The sequence below is a fragment of the Gigantopelta aegis genome, chromosome 8 (assembly GCF_016097555.1).
Source record: "Gigantopelta aegis isolate Gae_Host chromosome 8, Gae_host_genome, whole genome shotgun sequence".
Taxonomy (NCBI): Eukaryota; Metazoa; Mollusca; class Gastropoda; order Neomphalida; family Peltospiridae; genus Gigantopelta; species Gigantopelta aegis.
In genome coordinates this window covers 12,383,062-12,407,464 of record NC_054706.1, presented here as the reverse complement: position 1 = coordinate 12,407,464, position 24,403 = coordinate 12,383,062, and the positions used below count along the sequence as shown (strand labels likewise).

The window sequence follows — 24,403 nt, the reverse complement described above, 5'->3', positions numbered from 1 at the left end:
ACGTCGACTGTTTCTATGTACAGTGTTGAACGAAACGCGCTAACTCATAGTAACAGTCTACATTTAGTCTGCACAAGTAAGAAGATGTCTCACTCGGTTTTCAAAGTGCTGTCTCGACAAATGTCGACCTCTCTGAGCAGACACCGTCCTGTCAAATACCTGGCAGTCATTGGTAGCGGGCTCATGGGGTCAGGCATTGCACAGGTTTGTGCACAGTGCTAAACAAGGTTTTAGAAATAGTGTCTTTAATGTTTTTATTGGCCAAGGAGTGAAGGACTCCATGGAGAAAACTGAACTTTGAACCCTGCCCAGTAGTGTTGTCTAGACCTGGCTTGAATAAATGATATGTATTATTTGAATGTCCATATAAAAAATGTATATATAAGATAATAATTTTTTAAAATAATATTGCAATAAATTTATTTAGTCCATATTTGTTCCATCAAAATATTCACCTGTAGCCGTGTAGTCCTATTTCCATCCACAAAATAAAATTATATTAGCACGATGCTGTAAATCTTTGGATAGGTGACTGCTTCAGGTAAATGCCCTTTGAGCTATTTCTCGCTGCTGCCAGTGCACCACAACTGGTATATCAAAGGTCGTGGCATGTGCTATTCTGTCTGTAGGATGGTGCATATAAAAGATCCCATTGCTACTAATAGAAAAATGTAGCGGGTTTTCTTTCTTAGACTATATGTTAAAATTACCAAATGTTTGACATCAAATAACCAATGATTAATAAATCGATGTGCTCTAGTAGTGTCATTAAACAAAACAGATTTTTTTTTGGTCAGATTAATGACTGCATTACAGGTGCAGATCCACAGGGAAGGGCTGAGGAGTGTGCACCCCCTTTTTTCACCATCATCAAAAATGTCTTGATAAAAGCTTTATCTCTTACCATGTCCAGTACCCTCTCTTTTACAAAACTCTGGATCCGTGCATACATTATACTTGTCAATACCATTGCATAGCCTGGCGGGGTTGAAATTTCAGTATCGATATCAGTAATACTGTATTTTGGGGATGATTTACCTCGGTACAGTATTCAGTATTCATACAATGACGATACTGATATTGAGCAGTATTTTCAGTATACTCTGCTTGAAATGCATGCTCGAGTTCAGTTTCACCCACTAATTTCATCTAAAAATCAAATTCCACACACAAGGCCCTCGTCTCTCTTCTCTTTTCAGCTATTTTGCATTTGTCAGATATATTGTTAGGGCTTTACTAAATGACCGGATAACAATTTTCAATACAAAAATTTTGGTATTCTGAAATTTGCTCTGTACGGTAAATCAGTATTGACATGATACTGATACTGAACGGTATATATGGTATACAGCCCAGCTCTACATTGCATAATGTCAAAAGCTTGTGACTGTGAATGAAAGTTTGTTTATATAATAATCTCATCTCAATACATTTTGTTATTCTTTAAAATGTGAGTGAGAGAAAAAGAAAATGTTATGTTAGGAAATTTTGCATGTGAAAATGGAAGTATGCTTTGAATAGAGCACTGCCGTAAATAGTTAAAACGTTTGTTGTTTAATGACTCCACTAGTACTGTAGTAGAGCTCGTTGATTTATTAATCATCAGTTATAATGATATCTTGGATGTCATGCATTTGATGATTCTGACGTATATTCTTAGCAGAAAGTGATCTTTTATATACATTTTTCCCCCACACAGGACACCACATACCACAGCCTCTAGTATACCAGTCATGGTGCCTTAAATACAGATGGTATTAGGGATAAATGGAAGTCTGGGCTCCTATTCAAGTATTTACAATAAAACTTAAAAGCAAGTTCAGTTTTAATTTACACAAGAATAACACTTGATTTGCAAAATTAGAAAATAAGATATGTTTACAGGCTGTTTGGCTAACAATAGATCTGTGAAAAAATATTAAGATTATTTTACACAATAATCAGGACTTCTAGAATTTTATAAAAATCCACTAGCCATGGGATCAGTGATTTTAAAAATGTACTAGCCATGATTAAAAATTCACTAGCCCTACTTTAATTAAATACAATTTAATTAATAGTAATAATCAGAAATGTTATCTTAAGAGGGAGATAGAGCTTAAAAAACCTTAGATTGGGGTGGAAAGAGGTAGGACATTCATATTTACAAAATATGTAAATGCAGCATTTGACCAGGGTTTTTTCCCACTAGCCGTCGGGCTAATTATAGTTGTTATTTACTAGCCCAACACTGAATATCACTAGTCATGAGAGTGGGGCTACCATAATCTAGAATCCCTGCAATAATGGTACAGGATACATTGCAACTATAAGCCTGATGATGTGGTATTTACACAAGTAAAATTAATTATCTTTTTTTTTCTCTCAATAGACGTATTTACCACAATGTTTTGTTTAATTTAAATTACTTTTTAGGTAGCAGCATCAGCAGGTCAAACGGTGACGCTTGTTGACCAAACTGATGACATTCTCAGCAAGTCTGTGGGTTCCATCAAAAAGAGTTTACAGAGAGTGGCTAAAAAGAAATTTGCCGATGATCCTAAGGTTAGTTTTCACGTTCATCGTTATTTCAGTGGGCGGGACATAGCCCAGTGGTAAATGGCTTGCCTGATGCACTGTCAGTCTGGAATTGATCCCCGCCAATGAGCTATTTCTCATTCCAGCCAGTGCACCATGACTGATATATCAAAGGCTGTGGTAGAGTGCATGTGCTAACTTGTCTGGGATGGTGCATACAAAAGATCCCTTGCTACTAATAAAAATATATAGCAGGTTTATTCTTACAGACTTTATGTCAAACCTCTGTTAAGCAAACACCTGTTTTAGTTACTGATTGAAAGAAACTGTTCCAAGTTTGCTGCTATTGTACAATATTTCTGATTGACAGTATACACGTACCTAGTGTTTTCCCTAGCTTGTTTTAGCATGGTGCAGCACCATGCCTCAATAGTCTAGCACCATCTTGCCTCAATCAGCGCCATGCTGCCCTGAGATTAAACAAGCCTTTTTCAGTAATTAATTCTAAAATTGCCTTTATAAAACACCCAAAAAGGTATTATTAATTAGTCAAATATGCCTTTTATATTTTTTGCCATTCATTTATTAAAGCAAGCACATAAATTACATTAATGTTTATTTTAATTAGGTTTTTTTTGTTTTTTTAAATGAAAAACAAGTGCCCCGCAAATGGTGAAAATGCCCCAAAAGTGTTTGGTCTACCTTGCCTTGCCTTTGTTTTTTAGGGAAATCACTACGTATCCTTCACTTTTACCCAGGGAATAAAACAATTCCTATTCTATATATGTATATTTTCAGTTACATTGTATCTTACTTTGTATTGCTTCAGGGAGGAGAAAACTATGTATCTGATGTGTTGGCACATGTCAAAACAAGTACAAACGCTGAGTCGGCAGTTTCCAATGCTGATTTGGTTGTCGAGGCGATCGTGGAAAACCTTGATGTGAAGCGAAAACTGTTCTCTTCCCTTGACAAAGCTGCTCCACCGTAAGCATACAAGCATATTGTTAAGTTGAGTTGTTACTCCCCAGAACTCATTCTTATGCTTACACCATACATGCTTATGCCAACTAAACAAAATAGATGTGGTTCTGGTTACCCGACCGACTAATTATTTTCGCCGACCATAAACTTTTTTTCCCCACCTACTGATCTTCAAAGCAGTGCGATGACGCAGCATTTGTTTGAAATGTCATTTTATTGCTCTTATCCAAGGCCAGTTTGACAGGTTTTAGGAATTAATATTTTTTTTATTATAGCCTACCTACATTATACCTACCCTAATTTCTTTTGACATGTAACCAGAACCACACAGTCGTATATATATTTTTGGCCGTAGGTTATTTTCCCTATTGTGTAATAAATGTGTATAATCATATACTTTTTAAACCCCAACTCTCACTGTTCCAAACTTGCTAATTGCATCATGCAACATTCTTTAGGGGTGTGGTACAAGTCGGTTATCTCATCAACTTGTAGTATGCATGCTTATTGCACACGTTTCATGTTTTGATTGATGGCAGAGAGACCCATATACTGTCACACTGAAGACTATCATCTGGCAAACAAAACAGAAAGTATGCAATATCAATGCATACATTTGTACCACTCATAAGTTTATTACTTTAATATTTTAAACCTGTTCTTCAAATTAAAGTAAAGCATAGCTACACACAGCTTTTTTTCTTGCTTTTTTTTTCTTTTTTTTATCCCACTGCCCCCTTTCCTTTCACTCCTTTGAATTTTGTCTAATTTTTTCCCGATCTGGCGACTCCTCCTATCTTTCAACTTCTTTCGCTATCCACCTCCACATCCCAGTCCTTGTCTCTCCAACCGCAACAGATGCTTGTGCCACACACCTGTCATTCCCCATCAGCTTTGAGCTGTGGGCTTAGTCTGACCACTTCGGAGTGTATTCAGTAGTTACATCTGGCATTGTTAAGAGGCACTTATAACTACCTACTATGCTCCCCTGCTACCGGTCGTTGTTAATTAGTGCCATGGGTAAAACCAGCTTTATTAGCGGCAGAGGACGAGGATGCCAGGTGGGTGCAAAGAAGTACACAAAGACTGCACCTATGGCACTGTTTTACAAAGTACTGTTTCACATTTTTAATATAATTTTATTTTTAGACACACGATATTTGCCAGTAACACGTCATCCATCCCCATTGAAGACATCGCAGTGTCGACACAGCGGTTAGACCAGTGGGGAGGAGCCCATTTCTTCAACCCTGTTCCTATGATGAAACTTCTCGAGGTATTTATCTATAGAAGGAAAGAAATGGTTTATTTAACAATGCACTCAACACATTTTATTTACGGTTATATGGCATTGGACATATGATTAAGGACCACACAGATATTGAGGGAGGAAACCCGCTGTCGCCATTTCATGTGCTACTTTTTTCGATTAGCAGTAAAGGATCTTTTATATGCATCATCCCACAGACAGGATAACACATACCACAGACTTTGATGTACCAGTCATGGTGCATTTGCTGGAGCGAGAAATAGCCCAATCTGACGGGGATCGATCCCAAACCGACCGTGCATCAAGCAAGTGCTTTACCACTGGACTACATCTCGCCCCCTTTTATCTATAGATGACTTTAGAATTTATCTGTAGATGAGCAGTATTAAATTTCAGGTTCAGTATCAGTATTTTGGTAGAAATTTACCTTGGTATCGCTGCAGTATTCTGCATTGACAAAAACACAATACTGATATAAAGCTCTTTTGGGGGGGGGGTATTATACCTGGCTCTAAACACATGACTGTTCATATTATCTCATAATCCAATATCACCACGTTGTTTATGTGAAAATTTTACATGCTGGATTTTTTGGTGTTAAATTTCCTCTAATTTTATTGGAGATATGATGCCCACAGCAGAGCCTACGAGAGCTTTGTGAATTAGGCCCCAGCTCTAGATGGATTAGTCTTTCACAGTAGCAGAGGGGTTTAATTTGGGAGGAGGTGATGGTCCAGGGGCATAACATGCTCTGGACCTGGGGTGGGTCAACAAATGAACCTGGACACCAGTATTAATAGCCTAATATTGCACTGCAAAAAGTTGGTGAACCAGTTGAAAGAAAAGGAAATGTTTTATTTAACAATGCACTCAACACATTTTATTTATGGTTATATGGGTCGGACATATGTTGAAGGACCACACAGGTATTGAGGGAGGAATCTTTTCGATTAGCAGCAAGGGAAATGGTTGAGTATAAGACAGTGGCCTAGAGATTTCGTTCATTTTAATTTATTTTCCTACTTATATGCAATTATGACCTGAGTGCATATAGATTCTTGTGAAATGTGGTATCGGGTGAGTAAAAAGAAGGCAGTTGGCAGTACAAATGTAAAGAGGAGAAGTGGTAAGAATGATCAGAAACTATTAAAAAGGCCTTGCATATTATATTATAAATTGGGTAAATGTGTTGGTATTAGTGTTATTTATGGCATATAATAAAAAAATTGTTTCCAGGTATATGTGTATATATACTCTTCAAAAAAAGAAACGCAAAAGGGTACAAATGGGTTATAACTCCGATTTTATGTTTCCTACCGGTTCCTGCTTTGTGAATATAAGGTCATTGCATGTCCCAAACACATTCCCACGGTTACATTCGATAAAACGCAGCTACTGTACAATAAAGTTCCAAAATGTAAATATTCGCAAAAACGCAGCCACGTGCAAACCATGTCACCACTGCACGTGCGTTGTCTGCACATGCAACATGAACACCGACAGTATAAAAGTGCAGGGTGTTCGCTTGCCTGGCCTCTGTATCTGGCCGACAGTTGACAATCCAGGACATGCCACGTCTCAGTGAACCGCAGAGAAACAATGCCATCGGCCGACTAGACGCAGGAGAATCCAGAACGGCCGTTGCCAGGGCATTCCATGTGTCCCCAAGCACCATCTCCAGACTGTGGGACCGTTACCAGCAACATGGATCAACACGTGACCTCCTTAGATCCGGTCGACCACGGGTCACTACCCCCGGGCATGACCGCTACATCCGGGTACGCCACCTTCGGGAACGATTGACTACTGCCACCTCCACAGCCGCAGCAATACCAGGTTTTGCGCAGGATATCCGACCAGACCGTACGGAACCGCCTACGTGAGGTAGGAATTCGTGCCAGACGTCCAGTTCGAGGTGTCATCTTAACACCACAACACCGTCGACTCCGACTGCAGTGGTGCCAGATTCATCGACAATGGCCTCAACTGCGATGGAGACAGGTGTGGTTCAGTGACGAGTCCCGATTTCTGCTCCGACGTCATGATGGAAGATGTCGCGTGTATAGGCGTCGTGGTGAACGTTATGCGGCAAACTGCGTGCATGAAGTGGACAGATTCGGCGGGGGTAGTGTCATGGTGTGGGCAGCCATCTCACACACTGGCAGAACTGACCTGGTCCACGTGCAGGGCAACCTGAATGCACAGGGCTACATTGACCAGATCCTCCGGCCACACATCGTTCCAGTTATGGCCAACGCCAACGCAGTGTTCCAACATGACAACGCCAGGCCTCACACAGCACGTCTCACAACGGCTTTCCTACAGAACAACAACATTAATGTCCTTCCTTGGCCATCGATATCACCGGATTTGAACCCAATTGAGCATCTATGGGACGAGTTGGACCGACGCCTCCGACAGCGACAACCACAGCCCCAGACCCTGCCCGAGCTGGCAGCAGCCTTGCAGGCCGAGTGGGCCACCATCCCCCGGGATGTCATCCGTACTCTGGTTGCTTCAATGGGCAGGCGGTGCCAGGCAGTTGTCAACACACGCGGAGGCCACACCCGGTATTGACTCCAGATGACCTTGACCTTGGTGGTGTGTCCTATCACTTACTCACAATGGACTAGAGTGAATTGTGAACAATCCTGCAACATTTGGTAATTATCGGACTCACCATTCAATAATTAAATCAATTCTCCAAATGTTACGACAATGTGGTTTTGCGTTTCTTCTTTTGAAGAGTATATATATATATATATATATATATATATATATATATATATATATATATATATATATATATATATATATACTTAACGACAGTGTAGCTAACGTTCAAAGAAATGGCTTAACATTTATAAATTAACCTATTTTTATTAATTAGTATTCACATCTGAAATGTTTACCATTTACAAACAACATAAACTCGTCAACCTTTGCCTTAACACAACAGAAGGACCTGATTTTCTTTTAAGTTTATTCAACCATGGCAAATTTAGACGTCATAAAAGATATTTGCTAAACATCCGTTTATATATATATATATGTATCTGTTTATTTATTTCTAGGTTATTAGAATTCCTCAGACGAGTGACGAGACTTTCAATTCCCTGCTGGAATGGGGTAAATCCCTGGGTAAAGTCACAGTACAGTGTAAGGTGAGCATTTATATAGCCAGGATTTTACATAGGAGGAGGCAACATAATCATTCACAGGACACAAATGAAAGTTTGGATATTTATCCAGTCACGAAAGATCAGATAAAATATTGCAAATACTCATCACAATATGCAGAGATACATGAAGTAAACTACATAAATTACTTAGTATTACATGAAAACATTACGGGCCACATAATTCACAAAATGCATATCGTTCGAAAAGCACATGACAACATCTCTTTCCCCAGGGTACACAATTCTTAACTCCTGTTTACTGTATAGAACCAAACCAAACATTATTTGGTTATAATAATCTTTATATTTAAAAAGAAAAGAAGAATAATGATTTTAGTGTGCAGTGTTTGTAGAGCCCATTTAAGACATGTCTGTATTTGACAGGACACGCCTGGTTTTATTGTGAATCGTCTACTTGTTCCTTACATGGCAGAGGCAGTCCGACTTGTGGAGCGAGGTTTGTCTTCATTTCTCTTTTATCTATTAACATACAATTAGATATAGGCTTGATCCCTCTTTCTCTGTTATCTATTATTTATGGTATGATTAGATGTAGGCTTGGTCCCGCTTTGTGGACAAACACAGTGTGCAACAAATGACAGACCAAAGGCCATTGTATGTACTGTTCTGTCTGTGGGAAAGTGCCTATGAAAGATCCCTTTCTAATAATAATAATAATAGATGTGGTGGTAATGTAGTGCATTCTGTAGACTCAGTTACTTTAAACCCTAATGCATGTAGCTGGTGAACATATATTTTTCAATAGTGCCATTATTAGTGGTACCTATGTCCAATCATGCGACTTCATTTCTGCAGCCTATTTCTCATTCCATTCAGTGCACTACAACTGGTATATCAAAGGCCATGATATATGCTATCCTGTCTATGGGATGGTACAGATAAAAGATCCCTTGCTACCAATAGAAAAATGTAGCGGGATTCCTCTCTAAGACTATATGTTAAAATTACCAAATGTTTGACATCCAATAGCCGATGATTAATAAATCAATGTGCTCTAGTGGTGTCATTAAACAAAACAAATTTTAACTTTCCTTTCGGCCAGTGGGGCGATTGCCTAAGGTGCTTGAGTTATAGGATTGTACCTCCTTGGTGGATCCATTCTCTGGTATATTAAAGTTTGTGGTATGTTCTGTCCTGTCTGTAAAAAAGTGCACTAAAAAATCCCTTGCTGCTTATGGGGAACATGTAGCAGGTTTTCTCTGTAGACTATGGGGTAGGGACATAGCCCAGTGGTACAGCGCTCACTCGATGTGGGATCGATCCCCGTCAGTGGGCCCATTGTGCTATTTCTCATTCGTCAGTGCACCACGACTGGTATATCAAAGGCCGTGGTATGTACTACCCTGTCTGTGGGATGGTGCATAGTAAAGATCCCTTGCTGCTAATCGAAAAGAGTAGCCCACGAAGTGGCGACAGTGGGGTTTCTCCCTCAATATCTGTGTGGTCCTTAACCATGTCTGACGCCATATACCGTAAATAAAATGTGTTGTGTGTGTCATTAAATAAAACATTTCTGTCTTTCTTTCTTTCTTTCTAAGGACTATGGGTCACAATTATCAAATGTTTGACATCCAACAGCCAATACATATTGTAATTAATAAATTAATATGCTTTAGTTGTGTCTGTAATCGAAAAACTTCTTCTTTCTCCTTGGCTCCATTGGTTTAGATAAATCATTATTTTTTTTATTTTTTTTTTGCAATACCTCAAGATATTCAGTTGAAATTTTGTGTATATCTTTATAATGTAGAGTTACAAATAAAGTTTAACTTTAATAGGGATTTGCTTATGTTTGACAGAATTATGGTCCCTGAACTTAGGAAAATTTGTTGGGCTCTGTTACGGATATGTACAGCTTTAGCAGTACTCTCGTGATTCTTGTTTTTGAACTGACGTGTCTGTTGTACAGGTGATGCCTCACCCAGAGATATTGATACGGCTATGAAACTTGGAGCTGGTTATCCGATGGGGCCCTTCGAGTTGTCCGACTATGTGGGACTGGACACAACCAAGTTTATTCTTGATGGTGGGTACACATTTATACATCTCTTCATCAGACCAAAATTGCTAATATGTTGAGCCGTAATCTGATCAATACTTAAGGCATCGGGTGTTGCTCACCTGCCTACAGCAATTATAAATCAGCAACTTTTTCAATAAATATAAAAACCAAAGATTATTCCTTCATCCGATTGCAATCAGTTTTTTTTTTAAATTCTGATCCGATGGTAATTCACATCGCAGGTATTTCCATCAGTGCTGTTGTTAAGTTCGATCCTTGTGGTACAGTACCTATCCTAGGTGTGGTGAGTTTTAGGTTGTATTTGCCAAATCAGAGTTCTGGGTCAAAGTTCAAGGTGGACTGTCAAATGTTTATGGCATGATAGTAGCTGTCTCTGTCATGTGTTGTGATATGTAACATCGATATAGTGTGTAATTATTATTATTTCGCAAGCTGCAAGTCCTACCTCAATGAAACTTGGTTTATAGTTGTATCTATGAATGTTCATCTCAATACATGCTTTAAAATATTTAAATTTATTAAATTTAAAAAAAAATCTTTGAAAACGTTTTGATAGTTTGAGGCTGTTTAATTTTGTTCTAAGAATTGTGTATCTGTTACAGTTAAAAAAAAATTAATTTCCAAATGTCACATTTTTTTTTTTTTTTTTTTTAAAGGGTGGCATGAACGGTTTCCCGATAATCCACTGTTCAAACCAATTCCTATGTTGAACAAGCTGGTTGGAGAGGGAAAGTTAGGAATGAAGACCGGAGAAGGATTCTACAGTCACAAGAAATGATGGAAAACAAAATGATTCTAAGGCTTACCCTTTTGGTAGCTAGCAATGTTAGCCAAATGCCTATTTTTGTAATATACAGTATACACTTTTACATCCAATTAGTTACTTTTCTATAGCCTATTAAAATAATGATGAACATTTTTGACAAAAAACATTTTTTTGGTATAAATGCCATTGAGAATTTTGCTTTACACAGGCAATGCTTATTTATGAAATTTAAATACAGGGCAGAAAATACCATAATATAAGATGTGTATTATTATGTCTGTCTGTCAGAGCTAGCTTAGGGTGAGAAGAACATTTTCACAAATTATCTATGAAGCTTAAAAAATTGGGGGAAAACCTATAATTTTTTTAACAAATATTAATTATTACATGAACTATTTTGCCAATGGTTTCTAAAATTAGAATTTGCGAATTTGGCAACTGCTTGAGCTAGCCCAGTATGTGTGTGCATGTACAGAATAACTGAATATGTGTATAATCATGAATAAAATCAATACAATTGTTAAATCCTTAGTATTTGTTTTCTTTAACTTGCAATGTACCTCGTATGACTTGGTGCCATTTCAAAACCGATCACATGGGCAATGATTTTATTTATAGGTTATGCATACACTGCCGATATAAAATGTTAGGTTTGGAGTGATGGGTTAATAAATAAAAAAAATCGTTCCTCCCTATTCATTTTTGTAATAACAACAGGAGTCATTAACAATGTTCCTATAAAATCATTTTATTGAGTTTCATTTAAATAGGTGATTTTTAACGAACATACACATAAATCTCAATCTTAACACTGTGATCACCACATTTTTATTTGAGATTTTTGTCATAATTTCATTCTCTCAGTCTTTGTTTTTGTTTTTCTTGTGTTCCATCTTTCCGAGCACTCTGAAAAGATCTTTTTTGGTTTGCTTCTGTTTGGCCAGTCTCGACTCCTCGATCTTCTCCTTAGCCTTGTGGTGTTTTTCCACTCTGTGTCGCATGTCCACATGGGCCGTGCGCCGCTTATGATCGTACAAGGCCTTCATCATGTGCATCAACTTGGCAATCTGAAAAAAAACAAACAAAGATAGATACATACATACATATATACATAGGTAGGTAGGTAGATAGGTTAGATTAGATTAGATTAGGTTAGATTAGATTAGATTAGATTAGATAAGATGGGATGGGATGGGCATAGATAGATACATAGATTAGAAAGACCGTCGCACAAACAATCTGAAAAAACCCAAAGATAGATGGATATAAAGATAGATACAAAGATAGGTAAATACATGGACAGATATATACATGCATAGATAGAAACATAGATTAGAAAGACGGTCACACAAACAGTTGAATTAAAGACACTTAAACATTTTGATCTCTAGAAAAACTCGAGAGAACAGATGCACTGGTCCCAGCTGAATTATTATACAAACTAGTAATAACAGACTTCAGAAACTCCGTTCTAAAACACTAAAAGAGTCTTAATTTTTCAAAATAATTGATTGTTCCAGTATAACAATTTAAACTGACACCAGTTTAAGTTTGTTCAGTGATCAAGCTGATGCTTTGGGTAGTAATTATGAAAGCATGGATCATCAGCTGAGTGGTGTTGGTTAAGAAGAGAATTTTCTTCAAGTTTCTATAATTTGTTTCCGCTAGCTACGGCCCTGGATACTGGACTTCATTGATCACATGATGTGTAGCAATTATATTAGTGCAAGTTACAAGTGAAAGAAATTTAGTTTTGCTCATAAATTTTCACACAATCTAATCATACCGGTGTAAGAAAATGCCAATCAACCAGTTATCAGCCAGTGTAAGTTGTTTTCTGCTGTAAGTACACATTAGTTACAACTTTTTGCTTAGAAGACAACTACATACTTACAAATGTAGCTAGGATTGGTGTTGTGTTTTTGCATCAAAACAAGTATGTCAAACATATATGTGATTTTCCAGAAATGACCCACTGACCTTGACCTCCTTGGGCTCCCTGATGACACTGATCCTCTTCACTGTGTTGGGTTGTTGTAGCAGGTGTTTTGGGGTGTCTTTGAACGGCAGGTTCTGGCGCAGTTCTCGTGGGATTATCAGCGGTTTGTTCCGCCTCACTGGACGCTCCACCGTCTGTAACATAACAGGTTAACTTCAGTTAAGAGTCTGAGCTACTATTCGGCAAACTAAATCAAAATTACTCAATAGGTCCATTTCTCTTGCGACGAACCGTTCTAAATTATGCACCAAAATTAGCTCATGAAAACTGTGCAATCTTTATTTTTTGACTTAATCCTAAGGGACATTCAAAATTCAATAGCACCTGCCTGCTACTGACCCTGGTCAGGCTGCTGGTGCTTTCTTGCACCTGTCAGCATGAACGATCCCTCCTCCCACCCACCCCAAACCCTTTCATTTCATGGATGGAGGAGCCGGCATGGGCAGACATCTGCGCCCATGACAGGCTTGCTCTACAATAGCTAGTTCTGAATGTGCACGTTAAACCGTATGACCTGACCTGTTAAGAGTCAAATTGTGGCTGTTCAATATTAACCCTTTTTTCAAACATAAGATATTAACTCTTTAAAACCTGTCAACTAATTTGGAACAGAAGAATTTTGTTTTGTTTAATGACACCACTAAAGCATATTGATTTATTAATCATCAGCTACTGGATGTCAAACATTTGGTCATTTTGACATATAGTGTCAGAGAGTAAACTTGCTACATTTTTTTTCCATTAGTGGCAAGGGATCTTTTATATGCACCATTCCAGACAGGATAGCACATACCACATCCTTTGATATACCAGTCATGGTGCATTGGCTGAAACGAAAAATAGTCCAATGGGACCAACCACACATCAAGCAAGTGCAGTGGCATAGCCGGGGGGGGGGGGGGGGGGATGCCTTCCCCCCAAACCTGGATTTATTTGTTTTCGCTTATTAATAACATTAAAAAGGTTCCTGTGTCATATCCCATGACCCCCCCCCCCCCCCCCAATACAAAACCCTGCCTACGCCACTGAGCAAGCGCTTACCACTGGGTTGCGTCCCGCCCCTTAATTTGGAACAAACTTATTAAAAATAAATAGTAAACTGAAGAAACTTTCCACACTTAAAATGCAGAGTAATACAATTCAACGAATTACTAGAGAAGCAAATGACCCAGGTCTTACTATGTAACTTGTGTTTTTATGCTGCCAGCATTTTTATTTATACATGAATTTGTGGAATTAAATATTACACCTACTATAAACTGGCTTCATGTTTAAAACGAGAAAATCTAATAATATGTCTTTTTCTTTTTCCATTCAAGATGAAAAGCTCCTAATTAATTTAGTTTTATTTAAAAGCACAAATGTTTTTTTTAATTTGATAAACATTTAATTTACACAGATAGACAAGGTTTACCTGATAACGTGAGTCAGATTTCTGTGTAACTTGTATGTTTCTCTCTTTCCTCAAACGTCCTACTGTCTTCATTCCCTGCCATTGGTTTTTCTCCGAATCCGGTAACAGAAGCGATGTCACAGGGTTATAAAATGTGGGAACCTCCACGGGATACCACGTTCGAATAAAAACAATATCTGAAATATAATACATAGAAGATGTCATCTGATTATGTTATGGTACGGCAAGGGATAATTATCAACATCTCAACAGCACTAGAAATAAGCACAATTTTTCATTTGTCCACCGGACAAGAACATCAAGAAATCTACTTGTCAAGCAATATTTTCACTTGTCCAAATAAATATTTTGTTTTATTTAAGTACAAGGACCGTATTTTTCATTTCTCAAAATGAAACCGCATTGAACATTTTTACTTGTCCACTGCATAACCACTAAGGTACATTTTGCTTGTCTGAGCAGATTTCCACTTGTCAGGACAAACAGACAAGTGCTTATTTTGAAAACTGCTAAGTCATTTTAAACTATGCCTATATGTCTAACACATGGATACTTTGACACTTGATCTAGATTGTGAGTTTCAAATATAAAACCCAATGCTGTTACACAAGCTACTCTTATCAAAACAAAGAAATGGATAGTTTTATATGTACTTCCCATAGATTGTATGACAGTTAGTAACATGGCCTGTGATGTATCAGTTATGGTCCATCGAGGGCAATCGATCCTGGGACTTATGACACCTCAAACAAGCACTCACCCACTGAAGTACACCCCACTCCCAATTATTGGATATGTTATGATTGAGTATAAAAAAAAATATATATATATATAGAGGATAATAAACAAGTTACCAGTTATTATCTCATTTATGTCCCGAGTGAAATAATTTTCATTTGTCACAAGCTTCATGGCTTACAACACCCCTAGATTTACACAAAATTATAGGACTTTGTTTTACAGGTACCCCATACATGTTTCATGCATCTGTATGTTGGCCAAATCATGATGACGTCATTGTGTATGTTGCCAAATCATGATGACGTCATTGTGTATGTTGCCAAATCATGATGATGTCATATCTAGAACTGACAAAGTAATTGGTTTGTAAGTGCCCAATACATAACCATTTCTCAGTGAGAATTCATATTTATTTCCCTGGTTACGAGTGATAATGTTCACTGACCGCTCATCAGAATCTTGTCTTCAAACGTTGCCCTAAATGATCCAGGTGGCGTCTTGTTGGCTTTCTTGATCTGACCGCGTATTCCGCTCACCGTCCGAACGTTCGCACCTTCAAACTTCGCTACTTCCAGCTGAGAGTTGAACATTCCCTGCATTTAAAATCATGTTCAAGAATTTATATCTTTTTTTTTTCTTACAGCTAAAAGTTAACGGTTTTTTGTGGGTTTTTTGGTAGTTCTGACATTGTCTTAGAGAGGAAATCTGCAACATTTCTCCATTAGTAGCAGGTAATCTTTTAAAGTTGAAGCTTGTTTTATATAACGACACGACTAGAACACATTGATTAATTAATCAGTCTGTGGGATGTCCAACAGTAAGTAATTCTTAAATAGTCTTAGAAAGAAAACCTGCAACATTTGTTTCACTAACTGCAGATTTTTTAAATGCAGGACAGCACATACCATAGCCTTTGCTATACCAGTTGTGGTGCACTGGTTGGGACAGAAGCATTAAGTAATTACATTCATTTGTTATCCTGAAATATATTATGAATAAATGCCAATATTGTACATACAATTACAAGCTCAAACATATGACTGACTAAGCAAATTTAGAAACATAAACAGTCATCCCTTATTTTACCTACACATACCTCAATAAAAGCTGTTTTCTTGAATATTTTCGACGGTGTTCCCACTAGTTTGAGTTTCTTGACTATCTGCATGGACTTGTCAAGCTCCAACACAACTCCAGTTGCTGCAATCCGGAAGTTTGACTGAAAAGCAAAACAATTTATAGATAAACACTGTGGTTTCAATTTCTACCTTTTCGGCAGCATCCCACTGACATAATTCTCTAACTGTTTTGTTACCTATAAATATTTTTTGAGGAAAGGAATAAAATGTTAGTAACAATTAGAATGAATGAATGAATGCTTAATGACACCCCAGCACAAAAAACATTGTCAAATGTATTAATAATATTAGAAGCCAAATTTGAAAAAGATGATAATCCCACATTTGTTATACATGTTAAGTCAAATGGGGATAAACTAAAACCTAGTCTAAACTCCCATTTATTGTAAATATTAGGAAAAGTTACTTATCAGATAGCTGTGGCCATGTTTACACTATAGTCAAAAAAATAAACACAAGACATTAGCCAACTCAAAAAAAGAAAATTATATTTTTTATTGAAAGATTATTAAACTGGGTAATGTATTCTCAATTGCATTTGGCCAATATACATATTTTTCTTATTTGTCTAAAACTGGCTACTGACAATATACGTCATGAACAAGTGGAGAATTACCCATGAGTGCTCTCCCCTGTCAAAATGCATGGTTTATAAAAACGGCCTGCATAAGAGGTCAGTGCTAATGTGCAATGCATGTATTAACCGTAAGAAAGAGAAAAGTTTAACTTACACCCACTTCAGACAGGCTCTCCACAGCAAGCAGTCCAGTACCCTGAGGAGTTATGGGCCCTTAATAAAATAAATAACATATTACAATGTAAGCTAAAATCTTATTAGTAAGGGGCCTGTTCAAATATTATGTAACGCTATTTTTGTCAAAATTAGACACCCACCCACCCCCTTGTAATGCTAGACCATACACCCCCCAAAATATTACGTAACGCTTGGAGATACCCCCCCAACACACAGACAAAGCAACGTGGCAATGTTTATTTATACCCATGTGTACTACGATGATGTCATTAAAGTCATGTATTGCTGTACGATGGCACACCTCTGCTTTCACCTGAATCCCGAGAATCTACTTGGGAAAACATATAAATACAATATTAAAATATCTGGTGTATAAAGCATTTCAGCTTGATTTTTAATTGTTTGGGGTTTTACATTTACCTCTAAAAACCTACATTATATATTGTTGTCATGGCATGGCACGTTTAAGAGAAAACAAAATTGTGTTACATAACACTGTTCAATACACCCCCCAACCCCTTGTAATGCCACATAACGCTTGGACTTAAACCCCCCATCCCCTAAGTGTTACGTAATTTTTGAATGGCCCCTAACTACTCCACCAACCATACATTTTGAACATTAATTTCTATTTAAACTCAAAACAAAATAATCTTTTTTCTCCATAATTAAACATTCTAGTGATGTTAAGAAATGGATTATTGTAATGAAACTTTTATTTCCAATCTACATACAGAATACTAAACGAGCTTGCCTGTCATACCATTTTTATGATATGAGTGAACAGTTTTCACTCGTCAGATACCAACACTGTTTCATAAAAATGGTATGAAGGGCAAGCTAATTTAGTATTTTATTTATTACAAACCAACTGCAAACAAACCGCAATGCACAAGTAAGCAGATGTCGAGACCTACTACACGTTATTTTTCTACGAATTGGGTCAGCAAGTGATCTACATCACGCTCACGTCACGCCAATATTACACTAGTTAGATATTGAGTTATCACGAGCAATATCTTACACTGGTGTGTAATAAAAGCTGATATGTCATGGTATATAACTTATAGAAAAAAGATTTATATCTACATATAACTTAAAAATATACAAATTTAGACCAATAAACAGTTCTGGACATCAATTTTGTCATGAGCACACACTACTGATTCAACTGATCCCCACCTTGTCATATGTATTGAAAATTAAGCACCAAACCCAGTTTTGCGTGAGCTTCTTAATACCATAGAGCACTGCAGTACCAACTAGTTTTTTCAAACCTAGTGTCTGCCAGGATGCTTTCTTAACTACAGTTAATTGGGCTTTCATTTTTGTGGGAGACTTGGATGACCGAGTTGTTACGGTTGTGGGCCGCCAAATGCCATGTAAATGGGTACAGTAGGTTCAACTTCTGCCAGTTGACACTTTGAGTTTTTAAATATTGTTACTATATGCTACTTAGAGATGACCACCCTCTGCAATCACCTCAAAGTCTGCATAATAACATAAACTGTTACTCTGAAGAGCTGGTCAAGATGCATTCGAAAAAAATAATCATCATTTTCTTTTTCTTTTTAAATAATAAAAACTGACCCCAGAAGGAGGCTGTACAGTGCAGATGTTCTGGCGTGTACTTGAGAAGTCGGTTCCGGAAGTTGTGGTCCTGGATCGAGTACAGAGGTAAAGTCTGGAACCGCCGCCATCCAAGGGAGATAATTAGAGGGTTGCGTGTTTTGAGAATCTTCTTGTGCCATCTGTGTTTCTTTAGCCGTGTCTGTCACAATACAAATAGTCTAATCAGTGAACCATTATCAGTTACTGTCAAATGATATGGTGTAAAGCAACATATTTATAAATTTTTATGTTATTTTTACTTTACTTGAAATTATTACAGTATTTACAGTTACTGTAATATACAAAATCACGTGATTAATAGCAAACGGATGATTCTGACACAATCTTATAAATAAAATATAAAAGCTAGAATATTTCTCTACTGTATTCACCTGCACAAATCCGATATTTCCCTCGATGTTTTGCAGCCCGCCGACAATCAGTGGGTAGGTGGGGTTGAAGTGTTCGATGAACTCACAGGGCATCTTGTCAATCTCCACGCGGCAGTACAGGCCAGGGCGAAACCCCTCGTACTCGACACGCTGCTCTTCTCCCAGGCTCTCAAACTCAGCTCGGTTCAACTGTAAACAGTTTAAATAACTGGCTATCTTAGAACTACAAAATCATAAAACCATCCTTGGTTATGACATCACTACAGCAAATATCATAGTCACATCATAGCTAATGTTGGTTTTACAATTTCTTTCCACTAAGATACATGTAGCTCCAAAAATATGGGCCTCTGACCACTAGAAACAACTTATCTGGCTGGTCATGAAACTTTCAGAAATGGCAGAAATTTTATTAGATATAGAATGTCTTATGGCACCTAAGCATTTTGTAAATTTATATTTTAATCACCATATATAGTCTTTAGGACATAATAAAATAAATCTAACTTCTCTATTATACACAGTGTAAACAAACGCTCTAATTTACGACAAAGTGCTTCGCTTTCATCAACCTGACTTGTAAAACAACACAAATGACTTAATAGTATAATAAACTATTTAACTAAATATATTTCAATTTGCATCAATATAACAAAATGGAGTTATAGTATTTTTCTCTTTTAAAAAATCAAAAGAAAAAATGCTAGGGTTGGGTACCGCGAAAAAAACTGTACCGCGGTATACCGCAGTTTTTGGTAATGTACCACGGTGTCCCGAAGTATACCGGTACAGTAAACAAACGTAATGGTACGTACCACGACAGAAAAAAATACCGGTATATCGGTAATACCGCACACCTCTAAAAAATGCATATTATTAGGCCTACTGGTAGGATACATTCAAGCAAAAACAACCACTCATGATACCCAAGTGATCATTTTCTTCTTTTTTTTGGTACTATGTAATTGGTCAGTTTTGTGATTTTAGATGGGAAAATCTACTTAATCAAGGGTTTTACAGAATTACTTACAGTAATAAAGCAGCAGGACGGCTGGTAAGGTCCATTACAATTTGAGGTTATCACACAATACCCTGTGATCTTATAAAAGAGGCACGTCTTTTTAGTGTGTCTAGACACAGTGTCTGGGGACCGTCTAAATATACACCTGCCAATCAAGAACCACAGGTACAGGCCACGGAAAGAAAAGACCAATTAACCAAGAAAACACTCCGACTATTATTTCAGTACGTGGGTTAATTTATATACAAAACATAAAACAGTTATTCAACACTTTGACAATGGTGGTTTATTTTGTATTGAAAAATAAACCACATATACACGATGCTATGTTACTGGGATGGATATTATTACAGAACATTGCAATGCATCCGCAAAAATCAGGTATGTTTTGTTGCTTTAGTTCGAAGACTAATTCCTGATGTGACACGTTAGGTATTACGTAACCACCAGCTCGCCAGAGGGTGTATTCACTGGGATGGTACAAAATGGCTGCGCCCGTTATATATAATAGCCGTCACATTTAACCATTTTATTAATTAACTATACGATTATACTTGTTGATATTAAGCAATAATGTGCATTATGTATCATTGAATATGCATACCAGTCCAAAAGCCTTGCTTTAGCATTCCTTTAAAGAAAGTATTACAATCTCGTGTGAGTCGCACTAAGTTCACAAAACCTATGTCAGGATTCATGTATTACTTTCACTCTCGGTCGGGCAATACAACTCCTGACACTCGTCCCAGGGTGAAATTTTCACCACCTCAGGTGTACTTTTTCTACCCTACACGACAGCTTATGATGGAAGGAAGGAAAAAAAGTGTTTTATTTAACGACACACTCAACACATTTTATTTACAGTTATATGGTTAAGGACCACACAGATATAGAAAGAGGAAACCTGCTGTTGCCACTTCATGGGCTACTCTTTTCGATTAGCAGCAAAGGATCTTTTATATACACCATCCCACAGATGGGATAGTACATACCATGGCCTTTGTTACACCAGTTGTGGAGCACTGGCTGGAAGGAGAAATAGCCCAATGGGGCCAGCGACAGGGATCGATCCTAAACCAACCACACATCAAGCGAGCGCTTTAACCCTGGGCTATGTCCCACCCCTGTATATGATGGAGTGTTATAATCCTCTACAAACCTGTGCCTGCTGTTGGTTCTCAGCCTTCCACGCATCGTAGAACTCCGAGTCGCCCTTCACGTCGTACTCCTTGTCAAACATCTCCTTCAGCTTACGTTTCTTCTCCACCCGTCTCTCCATCGAGGTCATCTCGCTCTTCTTCTTCTTCCTCACCTCTGGCGCGTCTGAACAAAAGAAAAGAATGTAACAACACCCCAGCACATTGTAAAGTACAACTATTATGTAAATATTGGTATTATGAGAGGTTTAATGCATCGCGATATGGGTACCATGTATCCCGATATGTAGCATAATATATTATTTATAACAGTGGCAACAGTATTTTTAAAAAAGAAAGAACATGTTTTATTTAATGACGCACTCAACACATTTTATTTATGGTTGTATGGTGTCAGACATATGGTTAAAGACCACACAGATATTGAGAGAGGAAACCCGCTGTTGCCACTTCATGGGCTACTCTTTCCGATTAGCAGCAAGGGATCTTTTATATGCACCATCCCACAGACAGGGTAGAACATACCAGTCTTTGATATACCAGTCGTGGTGCACTGGCTGGACGAAAAATAGCCCAATGGGCCCACCGACGGGGATCGATCCCACACTGAGCGAACGTTGTACCACTGGGCAACGTCCCTCCCCCCCCCCCCCCCCCCCCCCAGTATTTTGAAGACGTTTTGCAACTAAATAAAGAAAATATAGAAGCCCGGAATTATATAAAATGTTCCTTTTATCAAATATTTAGTCTGGATTTGCTTTCAAGCTGCATGCAGTTACGACATTAAGGTGAACTTGAATTCAGTCAATTCAGTCCTACCTTCAGCAGCTGTATCATCGTTTTCCTCCAACTTTTCCTCATCATCCTCTCCACGGTGTACCTGGCCTGTCTCCAAGTCTTCAAAATCACCATACAGCTCATCTGACAAAAATAACAAAATACTCATGTGTGTTCTTCTTATGAACTCAGAAAAAAAGAAGATTCATTAGGCGATAAACCATATGTATGAAGCAGCTAAAAGGGAAACAAAAGGGATATGAATAAAATGTCACCTCAGAACACGTATAAACTACGGCTATGTTGTGTTTAACATATGGTTACTTTGACACTTTGTGTGCAAAGATCGAGATAAAGTGAGAGAGAGAGAGAGAGAGAGAGAGAGAGAGAGAGAGAGAGAGAGAGAGAGAGAGAGAGAGAGAGAGAGAGAGAGAGAGAGAGAGAGAGAGAGAGAGACAGAGACAGAGAGAGACAGAGACAGAGACAGAGACAGACAAACAGAGAGGCGGGGAAGGGAGACAGATTTAGAGACTGTAGACAGAGGTAGTCGGAGAGACGGAGGTAGTCTAAGAAACAGACAGAGATGGAGAGGAAACATGCTGCCACCCTTAGGCTATTCTTAACTAGCAATAAAGAGAAAATATTCAAAATGTTAAGACAAAGCATTAAAAACCAATTCATACTTATAAGATGGTTAAGTGTGTCCTTATATTGGAAAAATACAAATGATATATAAAGAAGTTTATACAGAATGACTTTCACAGGAATTCACACTAGAAGAAACCCCTTCACTCAGTATCCATGACAACTAGCTACTACATTTAACATAGTTACCATCTTCCTTCAATCTTTGAGCTGCGTCATCACTTTTGTCCCAGGCTCCAGTCACGAAACAGTCTCGGATACTGTCACGGATCTTTGAAAAACAATGAAAAATTATACTTAAATGACATTAACAATCCCAATGTCATAATTAACATCCATAACAAAAGAAGGGAATGTGTATTTAACGGCAGTACATTTAAAACTTTGGCTAAGAAACTATATTTTTGTTTGTTTTATGACACCACTAGAGAACATTGATTCATTAATCACTGGCTACTGGATGTCAAACATTTGGTAATTTAACATAGTCTTAGCAAGAAAACCTGCTACAATTTTTCCATTAGTACCAAGGGATCTTTAATATGCACCATCCCACATACAGGACAACACATACCACAGCATTTGATATACCAGTTATGGAGCACTTACTGGAACAAGAAATAGACCAATGGGCCCACAGACAAGGATCGATCCTAGACCGACCGCGCATCAAGTGAACGCTTTACAAGAAACTATATTCAACAAAATACTATGTTTTAGTAATACATTTAAAAACAGGAAATGGTTCAAAAATTATACAATATAGAACCAACTGTACACAGAATACATTATCTATGAAATGATTTGGTAATATTTTACTCGGGTCAACCTTGAAAAAAAATACTGTTATCCGAACAACTACTTATAAACAAACATTTTAGTAGGTCAACCGTCAGGTGGTGGGATTTAAGCCCAGTCGGTTAATTGCTCACTTGAGGTGCTTGCCTCACAGGACTGAACCACCTTGGTGGATTCATTCTACTGAATGGGGTTCTTCTTGTTCCAACCAATGCAACACAACTGGGCAAAGACTGTGGTATGTGTTATCCTGTCTGTGAGATGGTGCATATAAAAGATCCCTTGGTACTAATGGAAAAATGTAGTGGGCTTCCTCTGTAAGACTATATGTCAAAATTACCAAATGTTTGACATCCAATAGCTGATGATTAATAAATCAATGTGCTCTAGTGGTGTCGTTACACAAAAAATAACGTTTTTGCTTTGTTATGTGATAAAGTCTAAAAATTCTACAGTGAGAGAGAGAGAGAGAGAGAGAGAGCCACCATTTTTCACCTCTTGCAGGTCCCAGTCTTGTAGGTTATCGACGACCAGTTTCGAGGACTCCGTCTCATTCAGAGTTTGGTCAGGTTTCTCCTGTCGACTTTTCTTCTTGAGAATCTTAAACAGGCCGCCCAGCTCATCATCAGCACTGTCGGACTCTTCATCGCCCTTTTCAGCAACCACTGAGAGAATTGAAAGGAATATCTGATCAACGACAACTCCAACACATTTAAAACTACGACTGACTATTTGACGACTGACTATTTGATGACTAACATATGATTATGTTGAAATGAGTGTATGAGAGGAAAAGTACTACAGCCAAATAGTCAATTCTTTTAGAATAGCAGTTAATATGCACTGGTTGCTGCTGCAAACATGAATACAGAAGAATGCAAAACAAATTCAGTTTGTGAAATAACATAATTATTTATAAGCATACTCATATCATATAGTACAATCTTGGTACTGCTGCTAATATTGCTAATACTGAATAAGTGCATGGAAAGACGGATGAATGAATGGATTGACGGTTTGAAGCAGTGGGTGATAAAAGTGCAGGAATGAAACATTAAACAGCTATGTCGAATTATATGATTATAAAAAACAAATAACCACAAATAAAAGTTCAACAATTGGCACCAGGCCTGGTACTTATAAAACTTAGTCTAGACTTCAGACTAATAGAGTCTAAGACAGTAACATCATG

General features: G+C 37.7%; 2 protein-coding genes across 4 annotated transcripts in view; one reads left to right on the top strand and one right to left on the bottom strand.

Moving 5' to 3' along the window:
- Positions 1-49: 49 nt before the first annotated feature.
- On the top strand, positions 50-11,288 carry LOC121378589 (hydroxyacyl-coenzyme A dehydrogenase, mitochondrial-like). The gene is made up of 8 exons (XM_041506839.1): positions 50-204; positions 2,416-2,544; positions 3,347-3,504; positions 4,651-4,777; positions 7,846-7,935; positions 8,338-8,410; positions 9,884-10,000; positions 10,654-11,288. The coding sequence occupies exons 1-8, from the start codon at positions 85-87 to the stop codon at positions 10,773-10,775; spliced, it is 936 nt and encodes a 311-aa protein (XP_041362773.1). The 5' UTR covers positions 50-84; the 3' UTR covers positions 10,776-11,288.
- A 272-nt stretch (positions 11,289-11,560) lies between these two features.
- LOC121378588 (ribosome biogenesis protein BMS1 homolog) overlaps positions 11,561-24,403 on the bottom strand; it is a 28,082-nt gene continuing 15,239 nt past the window's right edge. For all 3 annotated transcript variants that reach the window (XM_041506838.1, XM_041506837.1, XM_041506836.1), the window contains exons 12-23: positions 23,707-23,876; positions 22,603-22,684; positions 21,811-21,912; positions 20,994-21,157; positions 18,814-19,002; positions 18,401-18,581; positions 16,788-16,846; positions 16,014-16,136; positions 15,363-15,510; positions 14,177-14,352; positions 12,744-12,896; positions 11,561-11,830 (exon numbers count right to left, since the gene is read on the bottom strand). In XM_041506838.1, coding sequence (XP_041362772.1) covers positions 11,624-11,830; positions 12,744-12,896; positions 14,177-14,352; positions 15,363-15,510; positions 16,014-16,136; positions 16,788-16,846; positions 18,401-18,581; positions 18,814-19,002; positions 20,994-21,157; positions 21,811-21,912; positions 22,603-22,684; positions 23,707-23,876 — 1,754 coding nt within the window. In that variant the 3' untranslated portion in view covers positions 11,561-11,623. The remainder of the gene's footprint in view (positions 11,831-12,743; positions 12,897-14,176; positions 14,353-15,362; positions 15,511-16,013; positions 16,137-16,787; positions 16,847-18,400; positions 18,582-18,813; positions 19,003-20,993; positions 21,158-21,810; positions 21,913-22,602; positions 22,685-23,706; positions 23,877-24,403) is intronic.